The 20,918-nt window shown below is 37.8% G+C and overlaps 1 protein-coding gene across 3 annotated transcripts in view; it reads left to right on the top strand.

The window, feature by feature from the left end:
* Positions 1-78: 78 nt before the first annotated feature.
* The window catches only part of LOC114143036 (transmembrane protein 266-like), a 42,133-nt gene continuing 21,293 nt past the window's right edge, over positions 79-20,918 (top strand). Inside the window, exons 1-5 of one of the 3 annotated variants that reach the window (XM_028014742.1) lie at positions 221-1,148; positions 2,255-2,329; positions 2,705-2,775; positions 4,673-4,809; positions 12,964-13,155. In XM_028014742.1, the coding sequence (XP_027870543.1) occupies positions 4,796-4,809; positions 12,964-13,155 (206 nt within the window). In that variant the 5' untranslated portion in view covers positions 221-1,148; positions 2,255-2,329; positions 2,705-2,775; positions 4,673-4,795. Of the gene's footprint in view, positions 1,149-2,254; positions 2,330-2,660; positions 2,776-4,672; positions 4,810-12,963; positions 13,156-20,918 lie in introns of those variants that run through there. The other 2 variants (XM_028014744.1, XM_028014743.1) reach the window with 2 other exon arrangements.

The raw sequence follows: 20,918 nt of genomic DNA, 5'->3' as shown, positions 1-20,918 counted from the left end.
TATTTATGCCCAATCAGGTTTTCCTTAAACAGACAATAAATTAGACATGCAGTTTATTGTAAATATTGTTTGGAATCGAATCATTCAACATTATCTGTAGACAATATTATAGCTTAAATTGGTAGATTTTTGTCAAACTCCCTTAAAATATGCGCGTCAACTTCTTACATCCTCAGCAGCCCACATCCAGGCGTGTTTAAAAGAAGCAGCGACGCTTCAGATTGATGGATGCACTCTTTAACCATCGACTGGCTAATCCCGATGAGTGACAAATGGTTAAGCCAATTGCTGCACAGGCAGTTTATATTCCCATAGTATCTTTATTTTGGGACACCAGGAAAAAAAAAAAACGTAGCTCATGACACCGAGAGGAGCGACCAACTAGGCGTAAAGCTAATAAAATCCTCCGAGGCAACGATCCGATCCTAAATTGGCCTCAACTGGGGAACCGCACACCTTTGACTCGCAGGTTTTTCTTATCCCGCTCATGCACACAGATCCACCCCACGGCTAATGTTTTTACTGCTCTGTCGTGACCGGATCGATGCAAATGTCACACGATTCACTGGCTACCGCCAGACTTTGGCACGAAAGCGTCAATGTTTTGGCCGCCTTCGCGTGAAAATACGCGGTGTTCCGTCCTCCCGCCGCTCCGGAGGCGCTTCTCTGACAGAGCCGAGGCTCCGTCGGGCTGTTTTCAGCACCTGGACAGCTCCCCTCTCGCAGGGTTCCCCGCTGCGCACGTCGGGGAAGCCCTCGGCTGGGGAGCGCAACCCGGACCCCCAACTCAACTCGTCTAATCCAGGGAGATAAAGAAAAAAAGAAAAGAGGAGGAGGGAGGGGGGGCAATTGACTCGGTTCTTATGACTGCACTTAAAGCTAACATGGCTCTTGTTGAGTGACGATGCTTCATGCATTCGAGTTGCAGCCTCTGGTTTTGCACCGAAATCCGCACAGCGCAAGGGAGCAGCGAAAGCAGCGGCGGTGCTCGTCCAAAGCAAAAGTGCAGAGGATTGCTGCAGCCTACACACACTGCGAGCCTGCCGCCGCTGCTTCACTCGCTGTGAGCGCCACCGAGGGAGACATTACTTTCTGCAGGGGAGCAACGAGAGGCACAATTACATATCAACAATATAAATCAATCACAGGTAAGAGGCTCTCTCTGTGGGTTTTACTGTTATTCAGTGCATCTAATAGCAAAAAGGTTCTCAGTGCAGGTGTAAAATATAAGCTATTATTACTGGTGGTTGAAGCGAGTGAAGTCTGAAAGCCAACTCTGTTGATGGGTGGATGTAGAGCTGCCAAGTCTAAATAAGAGCTAACGTCTAGAAAAGTTTGTGGCATTTTAGAAGCAGCTTTTAAAACTGTATTAATCGTGTTTAATTTGACTAAGTGTGCAAGTATGTGGATAGCACAGTGCATGAGCTTTGTTTGGTCAAGAAAGCTACTGGATGACATGGCACCATGAGGCAGGCAACTGTTTCTAACAACAAAATAAGTCAGTCAAAATATCTAAAAACATATCTTTTAAAAATATTCACATTTCCTGACGCAATTCCAGACTTTGTTACAACCATACATTTTCATGTAGTTTATCAATGTGTTGGATCAAAACAGAGTGCTGCATATTTGGAAAGTTAAAGAAAAAATTATTTACATTTTTTGGGCTGAAATCACGGGGAGTTAATCATTGGTCGGCCCCTTCAGAGTCCCCAAAGTTGTGAGAATGACCTCAGCAAAGTATATGAACTTTCTGACTGATCACTTTTTTTCATGGTTCAAAAAGAAGAGCCGTACCTAGCAAAATCATCTTCATACATCACAATGCACCATCTCATGCTGCAAGGAATACCACTGTGTCATTGGCTGCTATGGGCATAAAAGGGGAGAAACTCATAGTGTGGTCACCATCCTCTGACCTCAACCCTATTGAGAACCTTTGGAGTTTCCTCAAGCAGAAGATCTGAGGGTGGGATGCAGTTCATATCAAAACAGCAGCTCTGGGAAGGTATTCTGACATCCTGCAAAGAAATTCAAGCAGAAACTCCACAAGCTCACAAGTTCAATGGATGCAAGATTTGTGCAGGTGATATCAAAGAAGTGGTCCTATGTTAACATGTAACTCGGTCTGTTAAGATGTTTTTGATTGAAATAGCTTCTGATTTTAGTACATATGACCACTTAATGCTGCACAGGAAAATTTGTAAGAATGTGAATACTGAATAAAAAGACTCACACATTTTGTCTTGCTTAGGCACCCCTGAATGTCTGCCACAGGAGATTCAAGAATTTCTGAAACATGCATGAAAGAATCAAAGCAACACTCCAGGTATGTTTTCGATGAGGGAATAACATTATAACAAGATGTAAAGCTAAATAAGTTGATTTTACATAATGTCTCCCCCTCTTCTCCTTTAAAAGTCAACTATCTCTGATACTGACCAAATGTATGTAAACTTAGAATTTTATGGCATTTACAAGAAAATCAAACATATATATATATATATATATATATACAGTATATATACTGTATATAATAACAAGCAACCAAAATACATAAACCTAAAACCTCAAAGATTGCGCTTTTTAGTTTTTAGTTCTGCTTCTTTATCTTTTGAATTGTCGATTTTCCAGCTCAGACTTTTGCTTTTCCACAAAGACGATCTGAGCTTCAGCCTCTCTGAGCTGCTTCTTGTCTCCTCAGTCGGGCTCCTCTGGTTCTTCAACTCCTTATTCAACTGTTTGAGCTCCTCTGATTTCTCCTCATTCATCTTTGTGAGTTCCTCCTCCTCACCTATTTTAATTGCTTATCTTGATAGTCAAGGAACAACTTCCATGGAAGTGAAATGAAACATGAGCAGAAAAACAACCAAAATCAGTTTAAAAGTTACTTTCATATTTTTTATTTTGATTTTGTATAATAGAACTGGACAAAATAATGCATAACTACATAATCGTAGTAAAGTGATATATGGTTTGACAATCGATCCACTGCTCAGGCAGAAGAACTGCAGCAAAATTTTACTCTAGGAAGCAGTGTAGTAGTCAATACCACCTAAACCGAGACCAAAACAAGACCAAGACCAGAGTGTATAGAGACCGAGACAAGATCAAGACTTTTATTGTCCGAGACAAGTCAAAACCAAGACCAGTACCCAGCGCTACATGACACAATAAAATGTGAAATATGATCAAAATTCCTAATCAAATTGATCTGAAAGATTCACATTCCTATAAGAACACCTAGATATTAAATACTTAAGACCTGAAATAAATTTTACCAATATTAAAAGCAGAACAAACTCTTTGTTCTGCTTATCTAAAAAGATAATGCCCTGGGCATTTGCCCATATAATTCATGTCAGAAATCACCACTGTCTGCACTAGCAATTGAGGCAATGCCCTGACGGTAAACAACGCACAACTATGAACACTGACCAAAGAGCAACGAGCAAGATGTAACCGAGCACAAGGCGCTCACCATGACTGTTCTCATCTTCTCTCCCACTGCATGAAGTCAGGCAGCACAATGCTGTAATGTCTACCATCATGGCAGACATTACAGCTGCCACTTTGAACGAAAACAATCAATGAGCAATGCGCATGCTCTGCGTGCTCTTTTATTCTTGTGTTTTATTTATTTACTAATTAAATAAATATCAATGTATATAATTAAATAAAATAATGATAACTACTGCAGTGTACTGCATTACAAGAACAAAGAACGGCTCTCAGTGAGGCTCCAGTCCTATCTTCTTAGTAAAAAGAAGTTCAGAAGACTCGGATCGTTTGTGAATGTCACATCACTATATTGCAGATTTTTGGACGCAGTGTTGTCCCATATATACGACACCTTAGTCCAAGGGTGTAACTTTGTGTTTCCACAGTTGCGATCTTGACTGGTCTTGAAATAAAATCCCGAGTCCTCAGCACCCGAGGCCGAGACAAGACCGAGACCAAATGCGGTCGAGACTGAGACCATCAAAAAATGGTTTCGAGACCAAGACCGGTTTTGAATACTACAACATTGCTAGGAAGGACATCTTTATATGTAAAAATTTTCAAATGTATATTTTGTTTTTCTTCTCTTTGACTGTTTTGTCAGTCTGTGTGGTTCTAACACACAAAGTCCTGATAAAATGCATCGAATTTTGAGTTTGAAATTAGATAAATGAAGAAAATATCAAGGGGATTAATACTTTTTCAAGACTCGGAGACTGTAGCTCTGTTGGCTTTTGGGCTACTGTTTGTCTTTAAAAGCTTTGCACGTCCAGAGATAAAAAGTTTGGCTATTCTTCTTTGTGACGCAGCTTAAACTCAGTCAGATTGGATAAAGAGTCTGTGAACATCAATTTTCAAATTTTGCTGTCTTTCCACAGGTGTACCTTTCCCCCTTATTCAAGTCTTTTACAACCTCTAGCAGGTTGAAACCATGTATAATTTTCTTTCCAGTTAACAGTGCTGCCTTGTTTTGGTACATCACATAAAACCTTAAAAATTCCACTCAGGCTCATGTTTGTAACAATGTGGAAAAGCTCAAGGGGTTTGAATAATATTGCAAGACACTCTATGGGTTATAAAATAACATTTTCCTGCTGCGTGAAGCTGTGTTAGGTACAGTCAGACTACATCTCTGAGTTCCTGACGGTGTAACTAGATGTGCTCTCCGCAGGTTTAGCATGAAAGCGGGACCTCGTAGGTGGAAAGGCGAACTGCAGCTCTAAAACAAAAGTAAGGGGAATCGTGTGGAGAGACTTCACCACCTCATCGCTTCCCTTCTCCAGCATCCGTCATTATGGCTAATGCTGAGTAAGTAAAAATCATAAACTATGTTTACCATTGATCCAGTCACTCAAAATCTTTAAAAAAATAAATAAATCCTTTTCCTTTAGTTAAGTTCCCCCCCAAGCATTTCCCCCCATTTGCTTGTTCTCTCACTCTGTCACCATATTTGTGTTTGTGTCTCCATTGGAACAATAATGGCCTTTACTGTATGGACTCACGCGCGTCTGTTTGAATGAGGATGCACAGGTTGGGTCAGGCACAAATGCTGACCGTTATGTTGATTCTTGAGGTGAAACGTCTTCTGTGTGTAATGTGTAGTGAGAGCAGACAGACAGACAACAGAGGGAACATGAAGTTTACTGTGGGTCTGTGAGTGTGAGAAGAAAAAAGTGGGCAACGCTGAAAACAGTTTCTCTCTGTCAGGGTATAATACTGCTGGCGTCGTATTACTCTGTAATTTGTCTCTTCTTAACGAGCTGCATTTATTCTCTTGACCTAGATAAATGGCCTCAAATCATTGCTCCATTTTGGCTTTTATGAGTATTCCAGTTCAGTTCATTATTTCCTACAATGCTGGGTTCACCGGCTCTTTGGGACATCGCCATATGATGACATGACTGAGGTCGTATTCATCCTGAGAGCGATCTGAATGTATTCATGAAAGAGGAAGGCTGATAAAGAAAGACTCTTGTATTATGTTCAGATCTCCTGAGGCTTTCTTTAAACTTCACTCTCTGCAGCATGTAGACGTGCGTCAAAACTGTCCTTAGCCAGTTTGATGTTTGAATTTTGTTGTCGTTATTTTTTCATGTGAGATCCGAGTTTGAAAGGTTGTGTCTGTCAGTTAAGCTCTTTGATTTATGTTTATGAATTTGTAGCCTGACAGATTCTGTAGAAAAATAATCATCTTACGGGCGCATCTTAGTAAATTACCATATCACTGAAAATTTTCAATCATTCCACTGATTCACTCCAAAGAGTGAAAATCGGATATTAAATACATTTGTTACACATAGAACAATGTATTTGAGGATTATTTTAGTTAATTTTGCTAATTGTGGTTCACAGGAAATGAAAACACTTTTTTTTTTTTAAATCTGAATATAATTTTTTTTCTGAGATATATCTTCCTTCCACTTAACTTTTCATACATATGTACAGCACTTTAACAGGCACCAAATACTTTTTTTGTGAATTACCTGCGTTGTATAGGCTATGAATGTGTGCCAGACATCTGTCAAGTCAGCAGTCTTCCACATAATCTAACATAACATTCCTCATTTAAAAATATTTTATAATGATCTCAAGTAAAATTCAAATTTTTTGAGAATTTGAATTTTCATTCCCTGTGAGCCGTAATTGTCAAAACAAACAAATAAACATTTAAGATGAACTTATTCAGTATCAATAAGATTTAATGTGAACTGAACTACAGGTTCTTCAGAGCTGGATGTGACTATGCTCTTTTTATCCATTCATTATAATTAATCTAGTACAAGTTGTCCATTGTTGTGACACTATAAGGCCTAAATTCACGTTATCTTTAAAGTTGCTTCATATTTTATAACTTTGTGATGCTCTGTACGTCAAAATGCAAGAAAAAGCATGAGTAATCTGTCTTTTCAGTTGTTTCGTCTTGGAGGATTCAAACTTCAGGATATTGAAATAATGTGTAATTATTTGGCATTATCTGACACTGAGGCTGTGCAAAGAGGTCTGCGGACCTTTCTGCTCCGGAGACAACATGTGCTGTCTTCGTCCTGCACCACAGGGCTCTCTGGGTCTCCTGTGTCTTCTGCTGCTTCTATCTGTAAAGGTTAGATAAGACACTGGTCACTCCAGGGCCAGAACAGTCTATTGTGCAGTTTGCCAATTCATCACAGGTTAATCTGTTATATTATAAATGAGCTACTGTGCTTGGCAGACTTCATTAATATCTGCTGGCAAGAAGTAATGGAAGTTTCTCTGGAAACGGAATTGGCTTTTCTAGTGCATAACCTGAGGCACTTCCTAAATTCTGTTAAAGTGACAAATGCTACGACATTAACTATGTTAAACACAGACTTTTCAAATCCATGACCATGCTTAGTGGGAATTACAGACATAACTTACACTTTGTTAGAGGTAAGAGAAGGCTTGTCTCATGGTGCCAGAGCTAGAGCCGGGCTTCTGACTGAGGCATAGCACCTTCCTATTGGATAAAAGTAAAATGCAGTGAACTGTTGGCTGTCTCTGACTCCTCTGAGGTAAATCTGATATGCCCGGTGGTGTCCGGCTTCTCTAAAGTTGTCCTCAGCAGCTGGTGGGAGCAAGGGACATCTGCTTTGTTCTCCGTACTCTGACCAGGTTTGATGTGAGCTTTTGATCTTCAAAAACTGCCCTGAAACATTCTCATTGTCTCTCGCCTGCCTGTGGTCTGTTAGTCGACCGAGATGTTTAAGATGGTTTCTGTTGTCGGAGAAAATCCTTTATCAAAGACGCTGTTAGACGTTTAGAAATGAAGTAACAAGGAGTCAGGAGATCAAAACTTTAAGTTGAAATAGTAATTCAATCCATTTTAAATGTATCCATATTTAACCTGTAGTCACTTGACAAATGTTAAAGTTGCCAGATTTATTTTAAGCATTTCACACATTTTTATTTCTTGTGAACACTTACACCTTTATTATTATGTATATTTGGACCTCTGGAACAAATTTGAAACAAATTTGCATCCAGACCCTCATGTTTACTGAAACTTTGGCCAGTCCTTTTTGCAAAATACACTTTTTGCCCCCTTAAAAACAGTTAGCACCAAAAAACACAAAGGAAGTTCTATTTGACCATCCTTAGCTATGATTATAGTACATATTTGCTTCATTATTGATAAGCTTCTGCAGTGTAACAAGATGTTTTTCCATCCAGCGCTGTATTCATTTTTTACCTAGATCTTGCATTGATAATGGGAGTCTGACCATTAACTCTAGTTTCAAACATTTCACAGCAGCTCATGCAAAATGTGTTTTATGAATCTTCCACACATAAAATGTGTTTTAAATTAATTGACTATTTAGATAGAATCTCATGGTTATTTTCGGAGAAAGTCATGTTGGTCTACAGTTCGTAGCAACGACCTTCCCATTGGAAATGTGTGCCGCCAAACATATCGCTGAGTGCTGTGAAATATAATTTTTTTTACTCTGCAAATTTTTTGCTCATCTCTGTGGATTTGGGAAGATCATCACTACACTCCAAGAAATGTAATTGCGTATTTAATACAAACAGGACAGAGCTCTAAAGGACCATAAAATATTGGTCACATTATCTGCGATAACATTTCTGGGACTGAAGTCATTTTGAGATGACTCACTTTTGTCTTGGTTCTGTCCTGGCTAGCCATTAGCTTTAAAACTCAATGAAGTTCTGCAGTGCAGTGAATAAAGCGTATAATTCAATGTTTCTGTGCTTGTCTGTTCAGTGTGTTGGTATGCTAATATTTTAGCAACAAATTAAGCAACAAAGCTTAATTCGTCCTTATTCTTGTCCTCTTGGTCTCTTGTGATTTATATAGAAAGAAGGTAGGGTTGCTAGCGTTCATTTGAGAGAGAACATGCTTCGGTGCTCCAGCCCCCCAGTTACTTCCATGACCTTCTCTTATGGCCAGTAAAGTCCCCTAAGCATATTTTGGCGCATAATAACCTTTCCTACCTGACCCACAACATGACAGTCCACCATTTAATTTTATCTGCCGCCCTTAGGGCAACCTACTCCCCTTAATATCACCTCTGTCCTGTGGCTGCTCTTCTGCAGTTGAAGCTTTTTTTGTTCTCTTCTGGAATTAATCATTCAGAATTTTCCCATCGCCCATTTTTGTTACATAAAAACACCAACAAAGGTCAGTATTTGTTTAAAAGGTACCAAGTGCAGATAGACAAGAGTAAGAGTCTTTGTTTCTCAGGTTTGTTAATAATATTAGCAATGCATTTTAAAATTATTTTAAAAATGATTTAGAGACTTAAACTGTTAACAGTATGTAATGTAATGACTTTAAATTCTATTTGATTCATGATAAAGTGCAGAATAGCTGTCAATTAGGAAGAAAAAGATATTTCATCTTATTTTATTTATTTATTTTCTTACAAATTACAAAATTAGACTTGATGGATATTTTTATTCAACCAAAGCCCTGTCTAATTGTAAAAAGAATATCAATATTAAAAATTTGCCAAAAATTTGATTTAACATGTATTTATAATTTAGATTTAACCATTCTATTGTCACGCTGGCCATATGCTAAGGTGAATTTTCTGAAATCTTCATCTGAACGAACTTTCTAATCCCTGTTGAAAAACCTTCCTCACAGCATGATGCTGCCACCACCCTATTTTCAAATTCGGTTGTTGCTCCTCAACCACCTCCACTTCTTCTTCGATGATGTGTTTGACATAACTCTGTTTCTTTTGAAATTTGACACAGTTCGACTATATTGACTTCTGAAAACAATTAGTTGTGCTGCATTATATTTAGTGTTAATCAAAGTCCATGCCACACTTTTTAGATTTTAATTGTAGCATATATGAAAATAATTTATTGTTTTCTTTTCACTTCTCAATTATGACTCACTTGCTGTTGGTCATTAACTTCCAACAATGTAGACGGAAGTTTGTTCAGGGCCTGTAATGCCTTTTTGCAAGAGGTTGTTAAAGTGATGCAACTTTTTGTTGCAACTTTACCTGCTGCTTTTTTATATATTTTTTTTTAAGTCTTTTTGTTGCACTACAATGGAAGATAAATGTAAAGAAACAAATATGTAAGTTAGAAAATATGAATACATTCTAATCTAAATAACTGAATGAACGATAGCTAAGATGCACTGATAATTTCATTACTTAAGATCCAAAAATCCCTGAATATTTTACAAACCCATGTCAAGGTCAGCACCTTCTCCTGACATCTTGACTGTCAGCCAGGCAGAGAAGTACGCTGCAAGCTGTGCGTTGGTGAGCGCAGGACAGCTTGTGTCTGTCATGAACAGTTATGTGCGCGCTTCTGATTGCTTGGGAATCGAGCCAAAGCCTGCTGCTGTGCTGTGAAAGCGAGGTGGTATGGATGAGATGTTGTTTGTAGGAGAGGTGTGGAGAAAACAACATCTTTCTGGCCTACACACTGTGGCAGAACATCGCATATCCACAGTCTTAGCGGATCAATTCTTCTCTACAGAATCTTGTTTTTGCGAGATGCCGACATTTCCAGAAAAGAATACTGTTTGTTCGTTGTCACTTACAGTAAATGAATTGTAGTGGAAAACAAAGGAATACATTGCATTCCCTTTGCTTGTTGGCTACTACAGAGTGTCACCTTTTTCAGAATTAAATTGGTATTGGCGATGCTGCACAGAAAATCAGATTCTCTCTTGTCTTTGTGAAGGTAAACATAATCTTCCTGCTGGCTCATCTCAAGTTTCCTGCAAGTTCACTGTTACAATTGCGTGCATATGTACTTTAAGAAAAAAAAAAAAGAAACACCCTGGAGCTTAAAAACTGGTTTTATTAGCCTCAGAAAATGTAATGCATATTGTGTTTCTATCTATGAGTCAACAGCATCTCAGCCTCTGGTGTCTTATGTTTTGAATATATAGAAGATATGAATCTTCAGAAAGTGTTGGGCCCTTCTTGCCAAGGGAAATATCCCTGTCAGACTTAAAATGAGAGCTGCAACTCTTGAGACTAAAATACAATAACAGTTTTTGAAAGTGAAAAAAGCAATTCTGTTTCACGTCAGACAGTGATAAACCACTCTCAAATAGTTTAACCCTATTTATTTCTTTTAAATCATATTAATGCTACATGTTATGTTTCAAACAGGATAAAGAAAAGTCATTGCTGTACTTTTATATACATTAGAGACCTGGAATTTCACAGGACATCACAACATTTTTGTAAGAGCTGCTTGCTCTTACAAATCAAGTAAAGGTTTTAAAGTGTGCATAAAATATAAAAACTATGAAATGTTGTTGCTAAAACAAAATTACTTTCAAAATTACATTAAATGCTGAAACTGATAAATACAGTTATTTGCCAACAAGAATAAATCATTTCTCCAGGGTGTTAAAAAATTAGATGAAAGTTGTACATTTATTTATCTTAATTAGGCTTTTAATTTTTTTTTATCTAAGCTTAAAATAACAACGCCGTCTTCCAAATCACTTCTAGCTAGAATTTAAATGTGTACATTTGTGCATTTATTGCTTTTTCTGTTCATATTTTGTTTTCACTTTGAGAAATAATTTGGTGATGTGAACAAATGTGGACATCCCATTTGTTCACATGTGCTGTTCACAAATGTTCACATCACATGTGGATATTCACCAAATTATTGGAATTTTTATGCAATAGGCAACACAAAATAACATATAGGTTTGAAGTGAATTTATACATTGCTTTAATCAGTTTTTACATATTAATAGAAAGTGAGACGTATTTGTTTTCACCTCTCTTCTATCTGGTCCAACCAGTTGCTTTTAGTAAGCACCAAGTTCATAAATAGCTTAGAGTAATACTTTCATAATTTAATTTAAAACTTTTTTAAAAATCACATGTCATTTTCCTTCCAAAACAGTGTACTACTTGTACTACTTGCAATTGATCTATCAGGAAAAAAAATCCAATAAGTCCTAAAAAATGTGTGGTTGCTATGGGTGTGTTACGTGGCTCTGTGCTGAAGTGACTCTACGGAAAAGGCGTAGCTTTATGCAGCATTTCAAAAAACACACCATAGCTTTCTTTCATGCACCAAATTGTTACTAGTTGTGTTTTTATTTTTTTATTTTAGGTTGAGCATTTTTATTTTGCAGCCCAGGTTGTGGCAGCCATCTCTTACCATCTCCAACTCCGTTTACCATTGAAGTTTTCTGTCATACTTTAAGCTCTTTCCATTAGTCCATTTCAGTCTTTCCTCTCTTGACTCTATCCTTATGTCCTTTCCTAGCATCTCTTCTTGGTTTCTACCCTCATTTGTGTTGTGTAAGCCCTCCTGTCCTTCCCCCTCCCTTACTCTGGTTTCCCCTCCAGACCCACCTTTTTCTAGACTCCCTTTGACATTTGTATGAGAGTGGGGATTCACTCAGCTGACAAAGGGAGAGGCAATGACGTCACAGCAGGCATGATACACCAGCATCTGCTCTGGTCTAAAAATACCCACCACAGGGCACACACAGTCAGTCTGCAGCTGCACTCAGCATTTATTTCCACCTCCACGCTCTACTGAGATGGCCCAGCTTTTACTCAACTAGGGCTTGTGGGCACGCTGGGGTACATGCTGCTTTGCTACAACTAAACAGTGGTGATGTGTCTACATATCTTGCTTGAAGAACAGGTTTACAAGGGTGTACATTTGCTCATGAAGACGTTTGCATTCTGCTGATAAATTGTTCAAAGCTCTTATGTAATTAAAATATTTAATATTTCAATATATAGTTTTATTTTAATTGCCTTTTGGATTATGGCAAATATGAATAACATAGCGTATTTTGAATAATAAAATTTTAGCATTGCTTTCTAAATTATCTATTTTTTTTTAACATTTACTTACATTTTTATTGTTTTGCCCCCTCAACATTAGTTATTAAACTATTTTTTTTAACAAAACCTGACATACAGTACAGTAAAATAGCTTATGCATTACTTTATATTTTGCAAAATCCAGGACGAACAAACACACATACACAAAAATCATAACAGTGATAACCCCAATAGTTAAAATAATAATGAAAAAGATTCTAACATTTTCCTGGTATAATTGTTCAACAGGTTTCTCAGTCTGTTTTTATTTCCAATTAACTTATATTTCTTTCATTAATAAAAAACAGAAAAGTTTGTAAATGTGCAGAGCTAAAATGATCTTGACAGTTCCCGTCCCTTTACTCTTCCATTGTAGCTGTTTTAAACAGTTTTTTAATAACATGCTAAACCATTAAATAAAATCCAAACAATAAGGTCCTAAGTTTGCGATTTTATTTTCAAAATCAGCCACGTTTTAATTTGAATTTCCCCATCTGTTGGGTCCAAACTGACGTTACCGATTTGATATATTTGTACATGTTTCTAAAATAAATCTTCATTTTCTAAATCTTTTTCTCTCTTATGTCTGCCTGTGTGTACATGTTCGGCCCATCTGTTGCTGGGTTTGGCATATAACTAGAGAAGTGGAACAGGAAGGTCTGTCAGACTTGGAGATCATCTCCCAGCCGGTGGAGGATGAGAACCAGCGCCTGGCTCCTCCGGTCCAGCTGGTGAGCTTTGGCTACAGAGATCTGCCCCTCGCAGCTCTGGACCTCTCACTGGCCGGCTCTCAGCTGCTCTCCAATGCAGACGAAGATGAAAACAGGGAAGGGTAAGTCACTGGCAACATGCGGGAGGCATTCAGGACTTTAGACGTATTTGGCCATAGACAGGTTACATAGGCGTGGTATTAACATATAGTAAATTGCTAAAGTAATTTACTATATGTTTTTCAACAATTTTAGGAAATCAGCCTTACATGAAAGAGCAAAAATGGTAAAATCCTGTAGAAACACTTGTTAGAGGCTTCAAAACACCTGAGTCTTAGGTTTAGATTTAACTTGTTAGCAGAGCAACAACCTCAACCATCCTGTAAAAGTAAAGTAAAGCAGCTTAGATCAAAGTATATTAATTTCTTAGAATGGCAGAGTCAAAGTCCAACCCTCAAATGTATTGAGAATTTGTGGCAAGACTTGTACGATGCTCTTCAGCTACTTTGACTGAATTTGAACTAGTTTTCAATGAAGAATGGGAAAAAACCTTCTAAAAGGTCTATGTGAAAAGCAAACATCGAGGTGTAAACCAAAAGACGTGATGCTGTGACTGCAACAAGTATTTACTCAGGGAAGCTAAATTAAAAGGTCCTTGTTTTGTTCTCTTTACAATTGTGAAGTATTTGCATTAGTCTGTCATAAAATTGGTATAAAATATATCAAAGTTAAAATTTTAAGCTAAAAAATTGTGAATATGTTCAGAGGTAAGAATACTTTTGCCAGGCTCTTATAGCAGCTGTAAACTATGCTCAATGATTTTTTAACTTAAATAAGACCCACAAGCACTGAAAGCCATTGTTTCAGAGCTTTACAAGAGCTAACTTCTCAATCTTCAGTTTCTCCTTTAGTTCATTTGTTTTTCAATGTGAACTCTGGTTTACTATTTTTCAGACCAGTGGGACTATTAAACATTTGGTGTGTTCTTTTTGTTCTTACTGTATGAGAAGAACTTTTTCCAAAGAACTATCCAACATTAAAGGCAGGAAACATTCATAAGTCTGTAAACAAATCTAGTGTATTAATTTAATGATACAATCATTCCTTAAGGCAGTTACATTGACTCAAACATCAGACTTTTAGGCAAATGACAGAAGTGACATGCCAGTCATCCCCAACCTGTCCTACTCACACACACACACCCCTGTTGAAGAAGAGGCTATCTTTTAATGTCCCAGTGCAAAACCTGACTGATGCAAAGCAAATGTTACTGATCTCTTCCTCGTCAGCAGGGCTCTGAAGAAACCTGACGAGACAGCAACGCTCAGCTTGTGTTGGCCTTTGCAGAAATTTTAAAGAAGTTGGCTGGTCTGGGTCACGAAGTGGATGAGCATTATTGATTGATCATGTCAGCAGTGTGTAGACTAGATATAACCAGGAATGTATGCTGGCAATTTCAGCTGACCATATGTTTTGCAAATGTTGGCAGAATTTATTTTAACTTCACTTGAACAGCCATAGCTATGCTCATGTGTACTGCACATCCCAACTGGTATGCTCAACAGTTCATGAAAAACACTTTTAATTTGCATATCAACCAGGAAATCAGAGTATAAAACACCCCATCAGTTCTGCACAGAAAATGCAAATCCATCATAGAAAATGTTTTAAATCTCTATGATACTTTAGACTCAGCTTTTGTCCGCAAACCTTTGTGACTTTTGCAGGACATTTTAAATAAGAATACGGCAACTTCTGACACTAAATTAAATTTGGTTACCATGGGCTTCATAATAATCCAGGATATTCCAACAAACACAAAATCAACCTTGCATTTCTGTCACAGGTTCCCGACCAGCATCATACTGAAACAGTCCATGAAAAGGAGAGGAAGTCATGACTCTGGATAGTCCAGAGAGATTGTACATAAATAAATGGTCATATAATCTTTCTCTGAATTTGTAAAACTTTTACAGATTATGCTACTGCGATACAGTTGCATTTCAGGTTTAGTTTTTAAACCACCTCTGCTCTCCTTGCACAATGAAGTGTATGAGGAAGTGCCAGGACTAAAATAAATCTATCTACAGCAGAAGAACAGTTTCTAATAGTTATGTCTTTAAGAAATAGTAAATAATTCAACAATGACCTGAGACAGAATAGCTTATCATTCCTAAATCTGAAAATAATATTTTGAGTCTTTGGTAGTTTTGCAAATTGATATCAGATCACGACACAGTAGTCTTTTATTTTTAATTTGCAACGTTAGGTAGTTTTTTTTTTTCACATGCACAATCCATTAAATATGAGTCAAACCTTACTGTAAGCTCTCTGAGAAGCTCATACACTCTGTACGCTATAGCACAGGATTCAGCACACACATCCAAAGACTCCGTTTGACACCAAATCAGGCTTCACTCCATTGGTTCCCTTCAGTTAGCCAGTAATAGCCAGGAACAGATGGATTTCACAGACACACCATCAACAGCAGGTAGTGAAGACTGTCACAGTATGCTGGTATCACACCTCGTGCAACCCAGTTAAATCTTGTTCCATATCAGGATCAGTAGTAACATGAATTTCCATTGCTCTTCGTGCTGACACAGATGTGTCAGTGTTTGTTAAAGATGTGATTTTTGTGGTACAATGATGCTAAAGCAAGACCACCGGTTTGTAAAAAATAAGCTAAAGAGTGAGTCTGTTTTTTTTTGGTCTGCAGGCAGATAAGTGCTTTTAACAGACAGGGGCTAAAGTTATTTTACCGTTGAACTCAATTTAATCAAAGTGTGTGCAATGTAATGCGGATGCTTTCATATCAAAGTCATTAGCGTAACGTATCTGCCCATAAAAAAATAAAATGCCAGTAGGAGTTATAAAAGTAATCATACTTTCTTTAAGCGTTAATGAAATTCCATTTTCAGTGCCAGGAAGAAATTTACATGCACTCATCCCTCATCATGGGCATTAATGCCAGGACATTTTTGGGGATTTATTTATGTACTTTTTTTCAGGGTGATATAATCATGCAAACTGCAACTTCAGTTCTTTTTAAAAACAAAAACCAAATGGGAATTTGAGTGGATTTTCTTTAATACACAAAGACTCAGAAATATACATGCATTTGTTTAAGATAATCAGCCAGATTTTAATTTCATTCAGACTCAATGCAGTTTTTAAGTGATGATTTTATTAAAATAGATAAAAAGACACTTGATGTATTTTGTGAGATGTGCCTCTGTGTTCGCATTTCTTCACTTTGTAATATTTCTCTTTCTTATTGTTCAATCGTGAGATCTGAACTGAGAGTTGTGTTGTTCTGGGGGTTTTTTGTGAGCTTGTGTGTTATTTGAGGCTACGCACTTGAAGTACTTCAGGTATGTTGGTAATTCCTGCACTGTTCCATTTTTTCTGTGTTTGTAGATAATGGCTCACAAAGTGTTTTGCTGAAGTCCCAAACCCTTAAAAATGACTTGTAACCCTTTGCAGACAGAAAGATGTCAGGAAAGCCGTTTCATAAATATTGTTGAAAGTCTTTATGTTAGAGCATGAATTTTTGAAATCTTTTAGCCTTCTTCATGTTTTCAGACAGATTCATAGTCGATTTCTTGATTTTACTGTAAGTGAATGTAGTTACTGAAATTAAACCCAACTTTTTCAAAAATTAAAACTAAAATTAACATGGGTTAGTCACAGTTAATCCTTTATTGAACAAAAAGGTAATTTCTTTTTCATGTTTTTTTCCCTTTCTGAAAGAAAACACCATTAGAAAACTATGCCTAGTATTTTTATTTGATTATCTGAAACACACAAATGCTCCTAAAAAGCAATAACATAATTATTATGCCAGGAAACAAATACTCTTCCACTGCACTGTACGCACAGTGCATACATCCTCAGAAAACAAAATGATACTTGATACCTACGAAATTGCTTGAAATACATCATTCTGGGTATCTTTTTGTATTTATTTACTGGAGTAAGTTAAATATTCAATAAAATTCTGATTTCCTGTGAAGATTTCCTGTACATTTTTAAAATTACAAGTTTACTGTAGAATGGACATGCTTTACTCAGTTAAGCAAAACTCTTTTCTTAATTGGATGTAATCATGTCAGAGTTTTTAAGTTGTTTGATACTCCAGATCCACATCTATGCTATCAGGCACAGAAAAAAGAAACTGTTCATGTATCCTCTTTGACTGAGTGCTTTCGTGTCACCTGAGTTAAATGGCAGAGCAATGTGTGAGAGCCGCCGCACCAATATCTGTGCTCACTTTCAGAATGCAAATAGGAGGAAGCTGGAGTGCATATCTCAGGGTGAAGGATTGCTAAACTCACCTTTGGGGAAATGGAGCAGAGGAAATGAACCCTTTTCTTCTATTGACTAGCGGAGCGATGAAGGAAAACTGAAAGGAAGAACGACAGAAGCAGTTGGTTTTCAATTCACAGCTATGAAAATGAACATTCATACGGATGAGGAATGTTTTGGCTGCTCTACTGACTCCACCTGGGAAAGTGGATTGCCCCACTGCTGGCATCCATCTGCCCCCACCTCTGAACATACACAAACTCACCCACTTCTTCCAGTCAGCATTAACTGGCTCACTGGCTCAATGAGTCAGAGGTAGAAGCATCACAACAAAGGCTAGCACGGTGAATGGTCAGGCATGATGATAGCTCTGAAAGTGAGTGTCACAAACGCAGTACAGGTGTTTCATCAACTCAGTGATGGCTGATTGGGTGAGGGGTGGGAGTTATTTTCAGTGGTAGTTTGGGAATAAGTTGCTGTCAGCAAGTTTTCTCATTTAACCACTCTGCAGAAAAGGTATATGCCAATGAAAAAAGCATATTTAACTGATGAGTTTTCTCTCTTTAGTTTATTTTAGAAACTGTCAGCCTGTCAATTATTTTAAAGTTGTGAAACCATTCAGTTTTAGTGTTTAGTCCCTAAATAGTAACATAAAAAGGAACTGCAGCAGTTTTTGAATAATTGGCATCGTGCAAGCAAGTAGCGAGGATTAATCAAGAGAAAAGACTTCAAGCTGCTGCTGTGTGATGAAGCACCTTCTGTCAGGCATGTTTGCATATCATAGCCTGTAACATTGTGAAGGCGGAGCTGACCTTACGGCTATCTCCAGAGTATTTGCTGCCCTCGCTCCTTGTAGTGGCAGAGGAGTCACTTATATACAACCCGTGTTTCTCGTGCTCCCCTTGTCTCTCCTCCACACATGTATATTTTTATGCGTGAGCAGAAATGCAACACTCAGAGGATTTACACCACAGAGAAAGAGAGGCAGAAAACAAGGCCAGGCCTGAAAAGCTTTCTAACTGCGCTGCGTAGTGGTTGTTATCTAATCCTCTGTAATCATGGTTCACTTCATATTCCAGTTTATACTGGGCTGTCACACCTCATTAGGAACAATGGTACTCCTTTACTGATGCCTCTGCATATTTAAAAAAATGCTTTTTTTTCACCACCTCTCTGTGTGTTTTGTTTTGGGGTTTTTTCCAGAACGTCTCTGTATCCATGCTTCTACTTATATTCTCATATTCTACCCTGTCTTCTTTAAGCAAGTACTGTTTAATTTCCACCCCTCTCCACTTTCTTCTACCCAGACTCACACTGACTTGTATTCAGTGTACGGACTTGTCAGTACCACAACGCTAGATCAGAGAAAGCAACCTGTGTCATTCAGATTTATTTAATTTAGTGGGTGAAAGAGTTGATGGTTTGGAGATTTCCAGCACACGACCGCTGTGTTGCCAAACAGAATGTTCCCATCAGGAGCAAAGTGGGCGACATTGTGGGAGGTGGTTGTTTTAGGTAGCATCAGGGGGCAGCTGCAGTGTTAGCGGTTTTGGCGCCATGGTAAGTGGAGTGTAGTTATTATTAGAGTTGGGCCCATCCATCTTCCTGTCTAGAAAAAACCCTGGAAGGACCAAGGTGGCGTGGGCTTGTGTCCTCATGTCCTCCCACACATCCCTTAGTCGTCAAGCTGCTTCTGTTTTTTGCTCTGTTTTTTTTCTCTCTCTCTCTTATTTTCCATCGCTTATCTGGTAAAGAGTTTTTTGGTTTTGGTTTTCACAGATATATCTCTCTGACCTGCTCCCATTAGTCGTCCCCCTACGAGATTCTTGCCCTTTATGCTCAACAGCGCTCTGCATGTTCTCCATTACTACATCCATTAACCCTTAAGACCTCAACATACCTGTCCGCATCTGTGAATGTGAGCTGCTTGAGCCATGCTAACGTCCAGTTCCAGTCCAGTTCCAGAGGATTAACAGAAGACAAAAAACAACAATCCTTGTCTTACCTGTTTTTACATTTTCCCCTACTTAAATATTTTTGTATCAGAAACCACACTAACACAAACCTGCATTTGTGTCTGAAACTGATACTTCAATTGTTGTACAGAATTCGCACCTCTGCTATTGAAATCTTGGTCTTAACCTTCACAGCTTTATAGTGATACTTACTCTCTTATGTTCTTGATTGATGTAGCATCAACTCATCTCATTGTTGGAGGTAATCTAATCAGAATCTTTTAATGTCTGCCACTTTTAATGGCTGTTTCAGGACACCGATCTTTCCAAACAGTAGCCTCCAGACTTTGATATGCACCATCTTTATTTTTGTGCCAGTTGGACTGTGGAGGTTTTAACAAGCAGCTGAAGAAATTTTGCATCCAATAAGCTTTTGTCTGAACTCGAGCTTTCATGAATGTTTGTTTTGGTTTATTCTTCTGTATTTTTTGTTGTTGCATACTTTATTGGGATCCATTATGTGAAGCAATCTGGGGCCTTTTGTTTGTGGAACCAGCTATTTAAATGACTTTTTACTTAGTTTACAAGTGAACCCCAGCAGTGTGTACAGATGATGAAACTTTTGCAACACATGCTTTGTGGTCGAGCAGACAGTAGAGGCTGGGAGGTATAAATAATGTGGTCTTTCTCTGATTTTTTCCCCTTTTTGTTGGGAGATTCATTATTAATATTTATTGTCCAATATATCCAGTGTCTTCCTCTTCACACGTTCAAAGCATCTCAGCTTTACCACTCTATGCAGTCCTGATTAGTCAGTACTTTACAGAACCAACATTTGATGCTGTTTCAGAATCAAATCTTTTAGGCTTTGTCTTTACGAATTTTGCAGATAAACGGACAAGACATTTTGCTCATTCTTCTTTGCAAAATATCTAAAGTATTGTCAGGTCGAAAGGAAAACTCTGTAAATCAACTGTAAGTCTAAACCAAACCTGTGATCATATTCAAAATGTTAAATAAGTGATATGATCAGCAAGACGGTCTTACTGTCTGAAAACAGGGGTTTTGGATTAACAAAATATTCACTATGTAATTTTGATTAATTTTCTTTTCAAGTTGCCATATTGGGTGATTAAACCACCTTGTGCCATTGATTGAAATTACAAGTTAACACCTGAGCAATGGAGTGATGTCACATCCCATCCCAGTGATGGGTGTGTGGCTGCCAGACGCTGAGACAGAAGCATATGTTGTTGGTATGACTGGTCCAAATGTGCAAGGAGTCCATGGTTAGGTACCAACACCAGATGGTTTATCTAAATTTGTTGTAAGGAACAGGAAAAAACAAGTCCTCCTATTGTGTACCACCTACCAGCTTTGGTGCCAAAGGTCCAAACTTGTATTTTGGAAATAACAACGCATAATTTTGTGAAGAAATTGGCTCTGTGGCGCAATGTTTTGAACATTACTCACACTGTGACTTTTTCTGTAATTAATTAATATAATTATAATTGTATAATATATAATTGTGTTGTATTACTGTCAGGCAAATTCACAGCTATTTTACAGGTACTGAATGGATGCAAAACTAAATTTGTTCATCGTTAATTCTGAATAGAGAC

Source organism: Xiphophorus couchianus, chromosome 4 (genome assembly GCF_001444195.1).
Source record: "Xiphophorus couchianus chromosome 4, X_couchianus-1.0, whole genome shotgun sequence".
Classification (NCBI taxonomy): domain Eukaryota; kingdom Metazoa; phylum Chordata; class Actinopteri; order Cyprinodontiformes; family Poeciliidae; genus Xiphophorus; species Xiphophorus couchianus.
The sequence above is the reverse complement of the archived record's forward strand: the minus strand, read 5'-3'. Positions and strand labels throughout refer to the sequence as shown.